General features: G+C 44.1%; 1 protein-coding gene across 1 annotated transcript in view; it reads right to left on the minus strand.

Annotated features, from left to right (window-relative positions):
• kcnj3a (potassium inwardly rectifying channel subfamily J member 3a) overlaps positions 1 to 13,795 on the minus strand; it is a 106,791-nt gene extending 92,996 nt beyond the window's left edge. The window contains exon 1 of the mRNA XM_034186223.1: positions 12,285 to 13,795. Within this exon, the coding sequence (XP_034042114.1) occupies positions 12,285 to 12,962 (678 nt within the window). The 5' untranslated portion in view covers positions 12,963 to 13,795. The remainder of the gene's footprint in view (positions 1 to 12,284) is intronic.
• Positions 13,796 to 14,792: the final 997 nt, after the last annotated feature.

Consider the following 14,792-nt stretch of genomic DNA (forward strand, 5'->3'; position numbering starts at 1 on the left):
ATGTGGCCCTGCAACAGACTGGCATCCTCTCCGGGGTGTACCCTGCCTCACTCCCTATGACCACTGGGATAGGCTTTTGCACCCTCACCCGTCCATGACCCCTGATTGGAGTAAGCGGGTGTAGAAAATGGATGGATACTTGTGTTAAACTCCAAGCAAACTTTTAATTTCTTATAACTGGTGTGGCCAACTGCGATAACTGGGAGAGCCAATAAAATTTTATTCTCTGTATCAAAGGGCCAAACCACATATTAAATCAAACACACACACATCAGCCAACACATGAGATAATGTGTCTGAAAATGCAGCTTCAGCCATAAGTTAACACTCTGCGCTGATATATACTAAGACATGAAAAGCATTTTAAAGTTTGGAAATGTACCTGGGGGCCAGTTTGCATGAAGGAGAGGGAGCATCTGCACCACTGGCCTTTAGACGCTGATGCTTGTACTATAATGCTGGTAAATCCCAAATACAAGACTGAACGTGACTCAAGCCTGAAGACAACTACAGTAGAGGTTTAAAGGGTTCAGAATATACACCTTTTTGACAGGCTAATACAGGGCATCAGGAGTCTTAAAGATCAATATTTGTAATGCATCTGGAAAGTATTCACAGTGCTTCAGTTTTACCACATGTTCTTATGTTACAACCAAAATTGAGTAAATTCATTTTTTTCCCTCAAAATTCTACTCACAACACCCCATAATGACAACATGAAAAAGTTTTTTTTTTTGGCAAATTTATTAAAAATAAAAAAACTAAAAACCTTTGGCAGCAATTACAGTCCCACGTCTTCTTGAATATGATGCCACAAACTTGGTGCACCTATCTTTGCACAGTTTTGTCCATTCCTCTTTGAAGCATCTCTCACGCTTCATCAGGTTGGATGGTGAGCATCGGTGCACAGCAATTTTCAGATCTCTCCAGAGATGTTCAGTCAGATTCAGGTCTGGGCTCTGGCTGGGCCACTCAAGGTCATTTACAGAGTTGTTCTGAAGCCACATGTTTCATATCTTGGCTGTGAGTTTAGGGTCATTGTCCTGCATAAAGATGAACTGTTGCCCCAGTTTGAGGTCAAGAGCACTCTGGAGCAAGTTTTCATCCAGGATGTCTCTGTACATTGCTGCATTCATCTTTCCCTCCATCCTGACTAGTCTTCCACTTCCTGCTGCTGAAAAACATCCCCACAGCATGATGCTGCCACCACCATGCTTCACTGTAGGGATGGCACCTGGTTTCCTTATTGATTTTAGACGGGCAGCCAGCTCTAGTTCTAGCTCTAGTAAGAGTCCTGGTGGATGCGGACTTCTTCCATTTAGGGATGATGGAAGCCACTGCAGAAACACCTCAAGGATGGTCAGTGGAAAAAGGATGCAGCTGAGCTCAATTCTGAACTTCATGGCAAAGGTTGTGAATTCTTATGTACATGTGATTTTTTTATTTTTAATCAATTTACAAAAAAAAAAAAAAACCTTTTTCACACCATCATTATGGGGTATTGTGTGGAGAATTTTGAGGAAAAAATGAATTTCATCCATTAGGGAATAAGGCTGTAACATAACAAAATTTGGAAAAGGTGAAGCGCTGTGAATACTTTCTGGATGCACCGTACGTAGCGACGCATCCTACACAAAAAAACTACTTTCAGTTCTCTGAAAATTACCTGTTTTTGAAACTGTCACTTTTAATAGAAAGTAAATGGTGCTTTCCACACCTTCTCTTTTCCAAAGCAGTGGGAGAGTGCCCATAAAACATGTGGGCTTGTTTTACATGTTTCAAAAGTCTAAACCCAACCATTTCAGGACTGAAGTTTCTTAAGAGCAGGAGAAATTCGATATGCACAGTCATGAAACCCTGGCATATTTAACTGCAAAAGTTAGAATTTTAAAACATAACTTTGCACAACATGGCCCTTTAAGAGACAGTACTGTGTACACAAAGTTAAGTTCTTGCAGTATTTAAATTAGGTCAAAGAATAAAATCCTTGGGCGCCTGATTCCAGATGTTACTTGGATAAACCTCTTGCTAACTTTGATGGACTGTTTTTCTGTTACATAGCAAAACCGTTGTTGTTCATTCTACTTGCATAGTGTTAACGTCAACACTACTCTCGATTTGAAATTATTTTCACTACTTCTGAGTTCAAGTTATACTTTTGATAGTGTTACAGATATTAACTGATTGTTAACTTTCCTACACTTGCCATGTTACTTTATAATATATCAAAGTGTATTTTCAAATCTACAGAGAGTACTTTAATACTTGCTTGGTATCAAAAGTTTGATTATTTTGGGGATGTTTATAAGGAATACCATAGACAAAGGCCTCCGATTATGTTTTAATCCATAACCTTCATGTTGAGGCAACAATGCTGTCATAGCAACACCATTTAAAAATCAGCATTGTGAGTTACAAGAACCTGTTTTTCTCGTTTCTCAATCAAGTCATGGACAGGGTTCACCTAACACTTTCAGAGGTAAATTACACATGTAAACAATTGAATCAACCTCTGATATGGAAAGCTTTGAATGACAGCTTCAAAACGGTGCCAGACTTACCAGCCAGAATATTAAAATAACACTTTAATTGTTAAAATCAACTCCAAAATATTTTAGTCTTGAGATTTTACTCCAGGTTTTAGTAGTGTTACTTAAGGACCCCTGCCCAGAGAGAACATATAGATCCATCCATCCATCCATCCATCCATCCATCCATCCATCCATCCATCCATCCATCTATTTTCTTCCGCTTTATCCGGAGTCGGGTCGCGGGGGCAGCACCTCAAGCAAAGCTGCCCAGACCTCCCAATCCACACACACCTCCCCCAGCTCCTCCGGGGGGACCCCAAGGCGTTCCCAAGCCAGCCGAGAGATGTAGTCCCTCCAGCGTGTCCTGGGTCTTCCCCGGGGCCTCCTCCCAGTGGGACGTGCCCGGAACACCTCCCCAGCAAGGCGTCCAGGGGGCATCCGGAAAAGATGCCCGAGCCACCTCAACTGACTCCTTTCGACGTGGAGGAGCAGTGGCTCGACTCCGAGCTCCCCCCGAGTGACCAAGCTCCTCACCCTATCACTAAGGGAGCGCCCAGCCACCCTGCGGAGGAAACTCATCTTGGCCGCTTGTACCCGCGATCTCGTTCTTTCGGTCATGAGCCAAATCTCATGACCATAGGTGAGGATCGGAACGTAGATCGATCGGTAAATCGAGAGCCTTGCCCCCCTACTCAGCTCTCTCTTCACCACGACAGGCCGATACAGTGACCGCATCACTGCAGATGCTGCACCGATCCATCTATCGATCTCACGCTCCATCCGTCCCTCACTCGTGAACAAGACCCCGAGATACTTAAACTCCTCCACTTGAGGCAAGGACACTCCACCAACCTGAAGAGGCCAAAGCATCTTTTTCAGGTCGAGAACCATGGCCTCGGATTTGGAGGTGCTGATTTTCATCCCGGACACTTCACACTCAGCTGCAAACCACCCTAGTGCACGCTGAAGGTCCTGATTTGACGAAGCCAACAGAACCACATTGTCCGCAAACAGCAGAGACGAGATTCTGTGGTTCCCAAACCAGACCCCCTCTACACCCTGGCTGCGCCTAGAAATTCTGTCCATAAAAATAATGAACAGAACCGGTGACAAAGGGCAGCCCTGGCGGAGGCCAACGTGCACTGGAAACAGGTTTGACTTACTACCGGCAATGCGAACCAAGCTCCTGCTGCGGTCGTACAGGGACCGGATAGCCCTTAGCCAAGGACCCCGGACCCCGTACTCCCGGAGCACTCCCCACAGGGTGCCCCGAGGGACACGGTTGAACGCCTTCTCCACATCCACAAAACACATGTGGACTGGTTGGGCAAACTCCCATGAACCCTCAAGCACCCGATGGAGCGTGTAGAGCTGGTCCAGTGTGCCGCGACCAGGATGAAAACCACACTGCTCCTCCTGAATCCGAGGTTCGACCATCGGTCGAATTCTCCTCTGCAGTACTCTGGAATAGACCTTACCGGGGAGGCTGAGAAGTGTGATCCCCCTATAGTTGGAACACACCCTCCGGTCCCCCTTCTTAAACAGAGGGACCACCACCCCGGTCTGCCAATCCAGAGGCACTGTCCCCGATCGCCACGCGATGTTGCAGAGGCGTGTCAGCCAAGACAGCCCCACAACATCCAGAGACCTAAGGTACTCAGGATGGATTTCATCCACCCCGGGAGCCTTGCCACCGAGGAGCTTTCTAACCACCTCGGTGACTTCGGCCTGGGTAATGGATGAGTCCGCCTCTGAGTCCCCAGTCTCTGCTTCCTCTTCGGAAGACGTGACGATGGGATTGAGGAGATCCTTGAAGTACTCCTTCCACCGCCTGACAACATCCCCAGTCAGGGTCAACAGCTCCCCACCCGCCCCATAAACAGTGCTGGTGGAGAGCTGCTTCCGCCTTCTGAGGCGTCGGACGGTTTGCCAGAATCTCTTCGAGGCCGACCGATAGTCCTCCTCCATAGCCTCCCCGAACTCCTCCCAGACCCGAGTTTTTGCCTCTGCGACCGCACAGGCTGCAGCACGCTTGGCCTGCCGGTACTTGTCAGCTGCCTCTGGGGACCCACCTACCAACAAAGATAAGTAGGACTCCTTCTTCAGCTTGACGGCATCCCTTACTTCCGGTGTCCACCACCGGGTTCGGGGATTGCCACCGCGACAGGCACCAGAGACCTTGCGACCACAGCTACGAGCAGCCGCATCAACAATGGAGGTGGAGAACATGGTCCACTCGGACTCCATGTCTCCAACCTCCCCCGGGATCTGGGAGAAGCTCTCCCGGAGGTGGGAGTTGAAGACCTCGCTGACAGAGGGTTCCGCCAGCCGTTCCCAGCAGACCCTCACGATACGTTTGGGCCTGCCAGGTCTGACCGGCTTCCTACCCTCCCAGCGGATCCAACTCACCACCAGGTGGTGATCAGTCAACAGCCCCGACCCTCTCTTCACTCAAGTGTCCGAGACACGTGGCCGAAGGTCAGAAGATACGACTACAAAGTCGATCATCGACCTACGGCTCAGGGTGTCCTGGTGCCACGTGCACTTATGGACACCCTTGTGCTCGAACATGGTGTTCGTGATGGACAAACTGTGACTAACACAGAAGTCCAACAACTGAACACCACTCAGGTTCAGATCGGGGAGGCCGTGCTTCCCGATCACCCCTCTCCAGGTCTCACTGTCGCCGCCCACGTGGGCGTTGAAATCCCCCAGGAGAACAATGGAGTCCCCAGTCGGAGCGCTATCTAGTACCCCTCCCAGGGACTCCAGGAAGGTCGGGTACTCTACACTGCTGCTCGGCCTGTAGGCCGAGACAACGGTGAGAGACCTGTCCCGCGACCCTCTCGTTCACCGGAGTGAACTCCAACACTTGGCGACTGAGCTGGGGAGCAATAAGCAATGCAACCCCAGTTCTCTGCCTCTCCCCGTGGGCGACGCCAGAAAAATGAAGCGTCCAGCCCCTCTCCAGGAGTTGGGTACCAGAGCCCAGGCTGTGTGTGGAGGTGAGCTCGACTATCTCTAGTCGGTATCTCTTAACCTCCCGCACAAGCTCAGGCTCCTTCCCCCCTAGCGAGGTGACATTCCACGTCCCAACAGCCAGGGGCTTAGAGCATGGACCAGGCCGCCGGGCCACCCGCCCTCGACCGCCACCCAATCCTCTCTGCACCCGACCCCCATGGCCCCCTCTGCAGGTGGTGAACCCACAGGAGGGCGGGCCCACATCACTCTTTCGGGCTGAGCCCGGCTGGGCCCCATGGGCTAAGGCCCGACCACCAGGCGCTCGCGCACGAGCCCCAACCCCAGGCCTGGCTCCAGGGTGGGACCCCGGCTCCGCCATACCAGGCGACGTCTCGGTCCTTGATCTTTTACTGGTCATGGAGGTTCTGAACTGCCCTTAGTCTGACCCGTCACCTAGGACCTGTTTGCCTTGGGAGACCCTACAGGGAGCACAAAGCCCCCGACAACATAGCTCCTAGGATCATCCGGGTACGCAAACTCCCCCACCACGATAAGGTGGCAGCTACAGGGGAAGAGAACATATACAGTGGCTTTCAAAAGTATTCAGTCCCTTGGTATTTCAAGCATTTTAATTTGTTAATGGCATTTCAAATACAAAAAGTAAATTAGGCTTCTCAATGTAAAAATTTCTAAAATGATCTTCCTTAGACTCAAACTGAAATTTCTACAACTTGATATAAATTAATTAAAAATATAAAAGCCAAGATGATGAGTTGCATAAGTAATCAGCCCCTTTGGTATAATACCTGTAAATAATCAGTTTAATTGCCAGTTTTCTTCAGATAAGTCAGGGGATGGATACATGAACATTTCCAAGTCACTGAATATGTCTTGAATTTTCTTTACATCACTTATGTAGAAATACAAACAGTATGGCACTCTATGGTAAATCTGTGTGGAGGAGACAGTTCTCAAAAACTAAGTGACTGTGCAAGAAGGAGAACAGTGAGGAAAGCCACCAAGACACCCAGACAACACAGAAGAAGTTACAGGCTTCTGTTGCTGTGCATTGTGCATATTTTGCATTTTGTATCCCTAGTTATATGATGAAGTGGTACAGAGGAGGATATTATTAAAAAGAAGACCTGAAACTTCAGCTACAATTTGCCAGAAGGTACATCATGTATGCCTAGATTTGATGTTTTGGTGAAAGAAAATCCTCCTCTGTACAACTTCATCATGAAGCTGTAAAACTGGGGATACAAAATGCAAAATATGCACAATGCACAATTTCTCCAATCACAGCAACAGAAGCCTGTAACTTCTTCTGGGTTGTCTGGGTGTCTTGGTGGCTTTCCTCACTCTTCTCCTTCTTGCACAGCCACTCAGGTTTTGAGAACTGTCTACTCTACACAGATTTACCACAGAGTGCCATACTGTTTGTATTTCTTCATAATTGATGTAAATAAAGTTCAAGACATATTCAGTGACTTGGAAATGTTCATGTATCCATCCCCTGACTTGTCTGAAGAAAACTGGCAATTAAACTGATTATTTACAGGTATTATACCAAAGGGGCTGATTACTTATGCAACCCATCATTTTGGCTTTTATATTTTTACTTAATTTATATCAACTTGTAGAGATTTACTTTCAGTTTGAGTCTAAGGAAGATCATTTTTGAAATTTTTATACTGAGAAGACTGATTTACTTTTTGTATCTGAAATGCCATAAACAAATTAAAATGCATGAAATACCAAGGGGCTGAATACTTTTGCAAGCCACTGTACAAATGAGGCCTTTGTGATCTCATAAGGTGAGAATGTTAAAGCATTTAAGAAGCTTGTCTCTCAGTGTGGAAGAATTTGATCAAAGAGATTTTTTTAAGATTCAGATCACCACCCAAGCATCAACTTAATTTTACATTTAATGTCTACAAACACTGTGACCACATATAGTAGTGCACAAATGTTTTAGGTGGATTTCTGATTGAGAATTTTTTTTTTCTTTATCAGTGGGTCGACAGAAAATGTGTTCGTGTTCCAACACAACCAAACATAAAAAATATTTCATCAAAGGTGTAGTCCCTTTGAATTTTTGTTTTAAATCATGAACACAATTTTCTGTTGGAACTGCTATAATTTTGTTCCTTAGTTGCCAAACAAAAGAGTCAAATCTTCTATCACCAAAATGATAAAAAAAAAAAACTTTCGTTTTTCCTGAAACAATTGAGAGATTTGACCAAATCAGATTAAAATACAGCAACAACATGATGTGACACACTTTCTGTGGTGACACCATAAATGATCTGGTTGGCTTTTCCAACCTTTGAGTGCCAAACTCATGGTAGAACTTCAGTTGCGACTGAATTTGCCAAACAAATATTGAAGCATTGATGTTTCACATGAAGGTTTTGCTGGACGCCTGCTGGACTTACTAATGTTAGTTCCAGTGACTTATGTTGTAATTTGGCTGTATTAAAATGAACTGACAGTTTCAACAATTTTGAGTTGTTTTACCAAAATGGGTCAGTGGATAGACTTTACATTTTATTATAGCATTATTAGACTATATTTTTCCTAGATGGGAGTCAGAAATTGAATGCAGCATAAACTTTCAGCCTTGCTCATGCACGTATGCACTTCTTCCATCACAGAAATAAAATTGGCTGTAATTTTGCAATATGCCACAGAAATTAGGGCACTTTATGATAACTAGATTTCAAGTGATTTTCAGAAATTTTGTAGGTCAGTGGGGACTTATGGATGCCCGTTTGTGTCACTTGAAAAAAAAGGTTTTTTGATTAATTGCGAGATAGTATCTCGCAATTCTGACTTATTATCTCACAATTCTGAGTTACTATCTCGCAATTCTGACTTATTATCTCACAGTTCTGAGTTACTAGCTCACAATTCTGACTTATTATCTCACAATTCTGAGTTACTATCTCGCAATTCTGACTTATTATCTCACAGTTCTGAGTTACTATCTCACAATTCTGACTTATTATCTCACAGTTCTGAGTTACTATCTCACAATTCTGACTTATTATCTCACAATTCTGAGTTACTATCACACAATTCTGACTTATTATTTGGCCCATGACGAACATAAACACGACGTCTCAAGCGATGCCTTGCTCGTAAATCTACGCCACCACCATCCATGAGTCTTAACAACAGACGGACAGTTTCTCTGTCTGTGGTTATGCCAGCCATCCAGCATTGTTGACCTGACATCTGTAGCTGCTGATGGATGAACTCTGCCACCTCGACAACATTCGTTTTATTTTGCCTGCGCCAGAGATGGTTCCTTGCCAAAGTTCTTTGTAAAGTTCGGAGGCTTATTTCAATGTAATGCTCCTCATGTAATAGCGTCCGACTCTCACTGTTTGTGAAACCACACCGAAAATAGCTTTCAATAATCGAATCCATGGAATGACCATGCGGGGTAGGGGGCAATGCATTTCGTAACATAAATTATCTCAGAATTGCGAGATAGTAACTCAGAATTGTGAGATAATAAGTCAGAATTGCGAGATAGTAACTCAGAATTGTGAGATAATAAGTCAGAATTGCGAGATACTATCTCGCAATTAATCAAAAAACCTTTTTTCAAGTAGCACAAACGGGCTTCCATAGTGACTACATCTTTTAAACAGTTATTTTCAAAAGACAAAGAAAAATGGATTTCTTAGCAGTACTGCCTGGTATCGGCAACTGTAAATGTCAGTAATGACTCAGATTTTCTTCTCTCTCTCTCTTGGCTACCCTGGGTTGTTCATGGTTGCCACAGCAGATCTATTACAGGTCCACGCATGGAGTTTTACTCAGGATGCCAATGATCATTCAGTAAATATTGTAATAACCTGACAACAACTTTTCAGGAAAGTACCAAACATAAATGAAGGGTTCAGATGCAAAAGCCAGTAAATTGTCGGTGTCTGTGTGCATTTAAATGTGTTCCAACACTTCTTTTCAGTGTTTACATTTCATTTCATTTCAGTTAGTGAGAGCAAAATCTACTTCCTGGTTGGGTTGTGGGTCCTATGAAAATCTATGGAAGGTTGTAAACTTTTGACAATCATGTGACCTGAGAATGAGTTTTAAATTGAGCATCAGACTTTCCTTCTGAGAAACAACTCTGTTCATCCTGGATTAATTGGCTTTGTTTTTCATGTTTTTTTAATCTATTTTACTCGACAGTGGAAGAATCACAGCGCAGGAGTTTCACTCACCTGCCGTCGCTGTGGCAGTTATACCTGGAAAAATTATTGGTACACCAATGACCACCACGTCCTTTGCATTCCAAGTTTAACTTCAAGCCACTTCTAATTTTGTCTGTGCACTTTTGCGATCCAAAGCAAAGATCAGCACAAAGCACTCTTTGGAATCCTAAAGCACTCTTCAAAGCTTTGACTCGAAAAGCTTCACTGACTGAATTCAACACAAGAAGCAGACTGTAGACTGACAAAGCTATGATACCTAGTTAGTGATTGATAACATCAGATATCAAGGCAGGATAACACATAATGTAAAGCAGAGACTGGAGCCGAAGCATTCTGGACTATTTGAAGCTTTGAATCAAAGCTAGTCTTACAGGCTGAATTCAAAACAAGAAGCTGCAACTGATCGACTTCATCAAACATCAACTGCTTCATTCAGATTTAAACCATTTCAGTGGTTCAAATAGATTAGACATCCAGTGGAGGCATGAAAATGTCTGGTAGAGATGACAGTAGAGTTTCTTACCAGACAGTCTAATAAACTCTTAGAAAGTGAGAGGATGCTTGAGGAGTGGAGACAAATTGTGCTGGTTCCTATTTTTAAGAACAAGGGTGATGTGCAGAGCTGCAGTAACTACAGAGGCATAAAGTTGATCAGCCACAGCATGAAGTTATGGGAAAGAGTACTAGAAGCTACAGGCTTAGAAAACAGGTGAGGTGTGGTTTCATGCCGAGAAAGAGCACTACAGATGCAGTGTTTGCTCTGAGAGAAGGCCAGAAGAAGTTACAGTGTGTGTTTGTGGATTTAGAGAACGTTTATGACAGTGTGCCAAGAGAAGAGTTGTGTATTGTATGAGGAAGTCTGGAGTGGCATAGAAGTATATGAGGGTAGTGCAGGACATATACAAGGATAGTGTGACAGCAGCCAGATGCACTGTATGAATGACAGATTAATTCAAGGTGGAGGTGGGATTACACCAAGGATCATCTTTGAGTCCTTTCTTTTTCGCAATGGTGATGAATAGGTTGAGGGATGAGATCAGACAGGAGTTTCCATGGGCTATGATGTTTGTAGATGACACTGTGATCTGTAGTGAGAAGAAAAAGCAGGTTGAGTCTTGCCTGGAAAGATGAAGATATGCTGTGGAGAGCAGAGGAATGAAAGTCAGTAGGAGCAAGACTGAGTACATGTGTGTGAATGAGAGGGAGCCCAGTGGAATAGTGCAGTTACAAGGAGTAGAAGTTGTGAAAGTAGATGAGTTTAAATGCTTGCGGTCAAGTGTCCAAAGTAATGAAGAGTGTGGAGAGAGGTGAAGAAGAGAGTGCAGGCAGGGTGGAGTGGATGGAGAAAGATGGCAGGAGTGATCTGTGATAGAAGAATATCTGCAAGAGGGAATGGGAAAGTTTATAAGACAGTGGTGAGACCAGCTATGTTGTACAGCTTAGAGACTGTGGCACTAACAAAAAGGCAGGAGGCAGAGCTGGAGATGTTGTGATTGTCTTTGGGAGTGATGATGATGGACAGAATTAAGAATGAACATATCAGAGGGACAGCTCAGGTGGGACGGTTTGGAGACAAAGTCAAAGAGGAGGTTTATGGATGTGGTGAGGGAGGACATGCAGGTGATTGGTGTGACAGAGGAAGATGTTGAGGACAGGGTGAGATGGAAACAATTGATTTGCTGTGGTGACCCCTAACGGAAGCCAAAGGAAGTGCATTTTCTGATGTCTTTTCCTGTAAATTCCCATTTTGAATTCCATTTTTCTCCATTTAAAAAATGGGCTTGCTAGGTTTTGCATCTGAACCCTTCAAATAATGCAAGTTTATCACCCTTCACAAATTATGCATTGTTAAAGGACCAATGTGGTAACACACTTGAATTATTTGTATTATTGATAATTATTCATAAATGGCAGGGGTGGTGGCCAAGTGGTTAGTGCACTTGGTTTCAGTGTGGAAGGTTCCCAGTTCAAACCCCACCCCTGCCACATTTCTCCATGTAATGTGGAGTTGCGTCAGGAAGGGCATCCGGTGTAAAACTTGTGCCAATTCAACATGCAGATCCACCTTGGATTTGCTGTGGCGATCCCGAGTGCAAACAAGGGAGCAGCCAAAGTATTGACAAGTATTAGATATTTATCAGCTTTTCACATGCTTTAGGCATATTGTAAAACTTTTGGCACAGAACTGTAACCTTGTCCCTCCTCTGAGATTTGGTGATGAATATTTACATGACCACAATGTGCCGTGTATCAACGTACACATTATCTACTTTCACATGCAGTAAAAAAAAAAAAAAAAAAAAATGATGGCATCTTCTGGATTAAGCCTTATAACATGTACTGAGACTTACTGCCGGCTGTACCCAGCCCTCGGGCCGCCAGTTGCATAACCATAGTTTAAAACAAGTGAATTTGAAACTTTGGCTTCGTAACTCTCTGTGGCCATTTGCGCACAGAAGTAAGATATTAATCTGACATGTGCAAACATCAGACACATTTTGTAATTTGGACCATAATGAAGAAGAAAAAAATAAGATTTGCTGCATCCTGGCCAGAGGCTTACTTTCAACAGTTTGCAGCGGATCTGTGCAGAGACCATATGGCTATTACGCAGATTGCCAACCCTGAACATGAGAGTTAGTTTTCCGTCACGCATAGAAATTGCTGCGTGCTCGCTGAACATCAGAGTCTCGGCCCTCTTCTTGGGCTGGGACATCTTGATGAACATGCAGCCGATCAGAAAGGCATCGACGATCGACCCGAGGATGGACTGAAAAAGAAAGAGGATGATCCCCTCGGGGCATTTGTCTGTGATGTATCTGTAGCCGTATCCTATCGTGGCCTCGGTCTCTATGAAGAAGAGAAAGGCTGAGGGAAAGTTGTACACGTTGGCCACGCACGGAGTGTACTTGTCGTTGTGCGCTTTGTTGAGGTCTCCTCTGATGTACGCGATTAACCACCACATGGAGGCCATGAAGAGCCATGCCACCGTGTAGGTGAGGATGAAAATAAACAGGTTCCAGCGCCATTTCAAGTCGACCAGTGTGGTGAATAAGTCTGAGAGGTATCTGCTGGTTTCACCGCCCAGGTTCCCATGCTGGACGTTACATCGGCCGTTCTTGTCCACGAAGCGCTGCCTCTTCCTCTTCTTCTCCGAGGGAGGCTGATTGAATCCAGACCCGCTAGATGAGGTGGTCACTACCTGATAATCGTCCCCAAATTTCTTTCGAAGTGCAGACATACTACGATGACAGCAGCCAAAGAAATAACAAAGGATACAGAGAGTTAAAAAAAAAAAAAAAAAAAAAAAAAAAAAGCCTTGCTGCAGTCCTCAGTGTCCGTGCGCTATTTGGGGAAAAAAGGCGAGAAAAGCGCACCGTCTTCGCCCTAATTAACCACGCATCGTCCTCTTTCCCCACGCACGACTGTTGCTACACCATGCAGCCATGAAATATAACCACAAGTAGAAAAAACCCCAAGGAGAGAAGCCATATTAAAGGGGGGGGGGGGGGGGGGGGGAGAGTCGACGCACAGGATCATGTATCCAAACGCGCCAGACGCACTCCAGGTTTCAGCTTTATCAACCGGAGCGTCGTGGATTACTCATCGCCCGCTGCAAGATGGGGCTGTGACGATCTGTCACAACTCAAAGAAAGTTGGGGGAATCATTCAGAGCGCTATAATAGCGCAAATATCTCTGCGTAATTAGCCGCTTTCCTGGCCGCTGTGCGCGCACTTGCAGCTGTGTTGGCGAGTCCTCGGCTTCGAGTCCTTCCTTTGTGGTCTCTCTCTGCATAGGAGAGGAATTGCATCCAAAAATATGAGCATTTAAAAAAAAAGATCACCGTCCCACTGTCGTCGTTTTTGGTTGCGCGCATCGACGCTAATTACCGTGATCTTTTCAGGCACCGACTAAAAATCCCAACGCCACCTCTAAAATCTCCGCTCGGTTCTCATGGTTCGCCACAGACGTCCAGCAGCAGCAGCAGCAGCAGAAGCTCGCGTCTTTCTTTGCCTCTGAATTCACTCCTGCGCACTTCTTCCACGTCTCCGGTGATGCCTGGTGATACTACAGAGACAGTTTGGAGGAGGAGGAGAGGCTGCTGCGCTGACACTTCTTTAAGTCATCATACAAGCAGCATTAAATTGGCTGCAAAACATCCAAATAAAGATTTCTTAAAGAATCACACCAAGCCTTGCCTTTTTATCCAGAAATTAAAAAAAAGTATTCACAAATGGCACCGTTTTACTTTTTGTTTGTAAAGGTTAATATGGCTGAGGTTTCACTTTAAATATCATCAAAGTACTACAATTATATGTATGTACAGGTGCATCTCAATAAATTAGAATATCGTGAACAAGTTTAACATATTTATCAGATATTTCAGAGAGAAATACAGTATATATATATATATATATATATATATATATATATATATATATATATATATATATATATATATATATATATATATATATATATATATATATATATATATATATATAATTATGTCCTATCCAAAAAAAAAAGAAAATGCATATCTCAATATTAGATATTAGATAATATTAGATAATATTTAGATATAATTAGATTAATTAGAATAATTAGATTAGATAGTGTTAGAATATTTCAGCAGGTCAGTTTTTAAAAAGGATTTATAATACAGAAATGTGTAACTTCTGAAAAGTATTGTTTCTGTGTAGGCTCTCAGTTGTCCAGGTGGTTTCCATAGTAGAGAAGCTTGAATCTTCGACTGGACTGGGTAGCAACCCAGTCGAAGATTCAAGCTTCTCTACTTCTGAAAGGTATGTTAATTTATGCACTCAGAACTTGGTTGTGGATCCTTTCTAATGAATTCCTACATCAGTGCAGTGTGGCGCAAAGGTGATCAGCTGGTGGCACTGCTGAGGTGTTTGTTCTGTAAGTCCAGGTTGCTTTGACAGCAGCCTTCAGGTTGTCTGGATTGTTGGATCTGGTGTCTTTAATCGTTCTCTTGACAATACCCCATAGAGAATCTATGAGGGATTGTCTGTGGGGACAATCAACACCAAGGTCAGCAAACCAATTACT

This window comes from Thalassophryne amazonica, chromosome 14 (genome assembly GCF_902500255.1).
Source record: "Thalassophryne amazonica chromosome 14, fThaAma1.1, whole genome shotgun sequence".
NCBI classification, from domain to species: Eukaryota; Metazoa; Chordata; class Actinopteri; order Batrachoidiformes; family Batrachoididae; genus Thalassophryne; species Thalassophryne amazonica.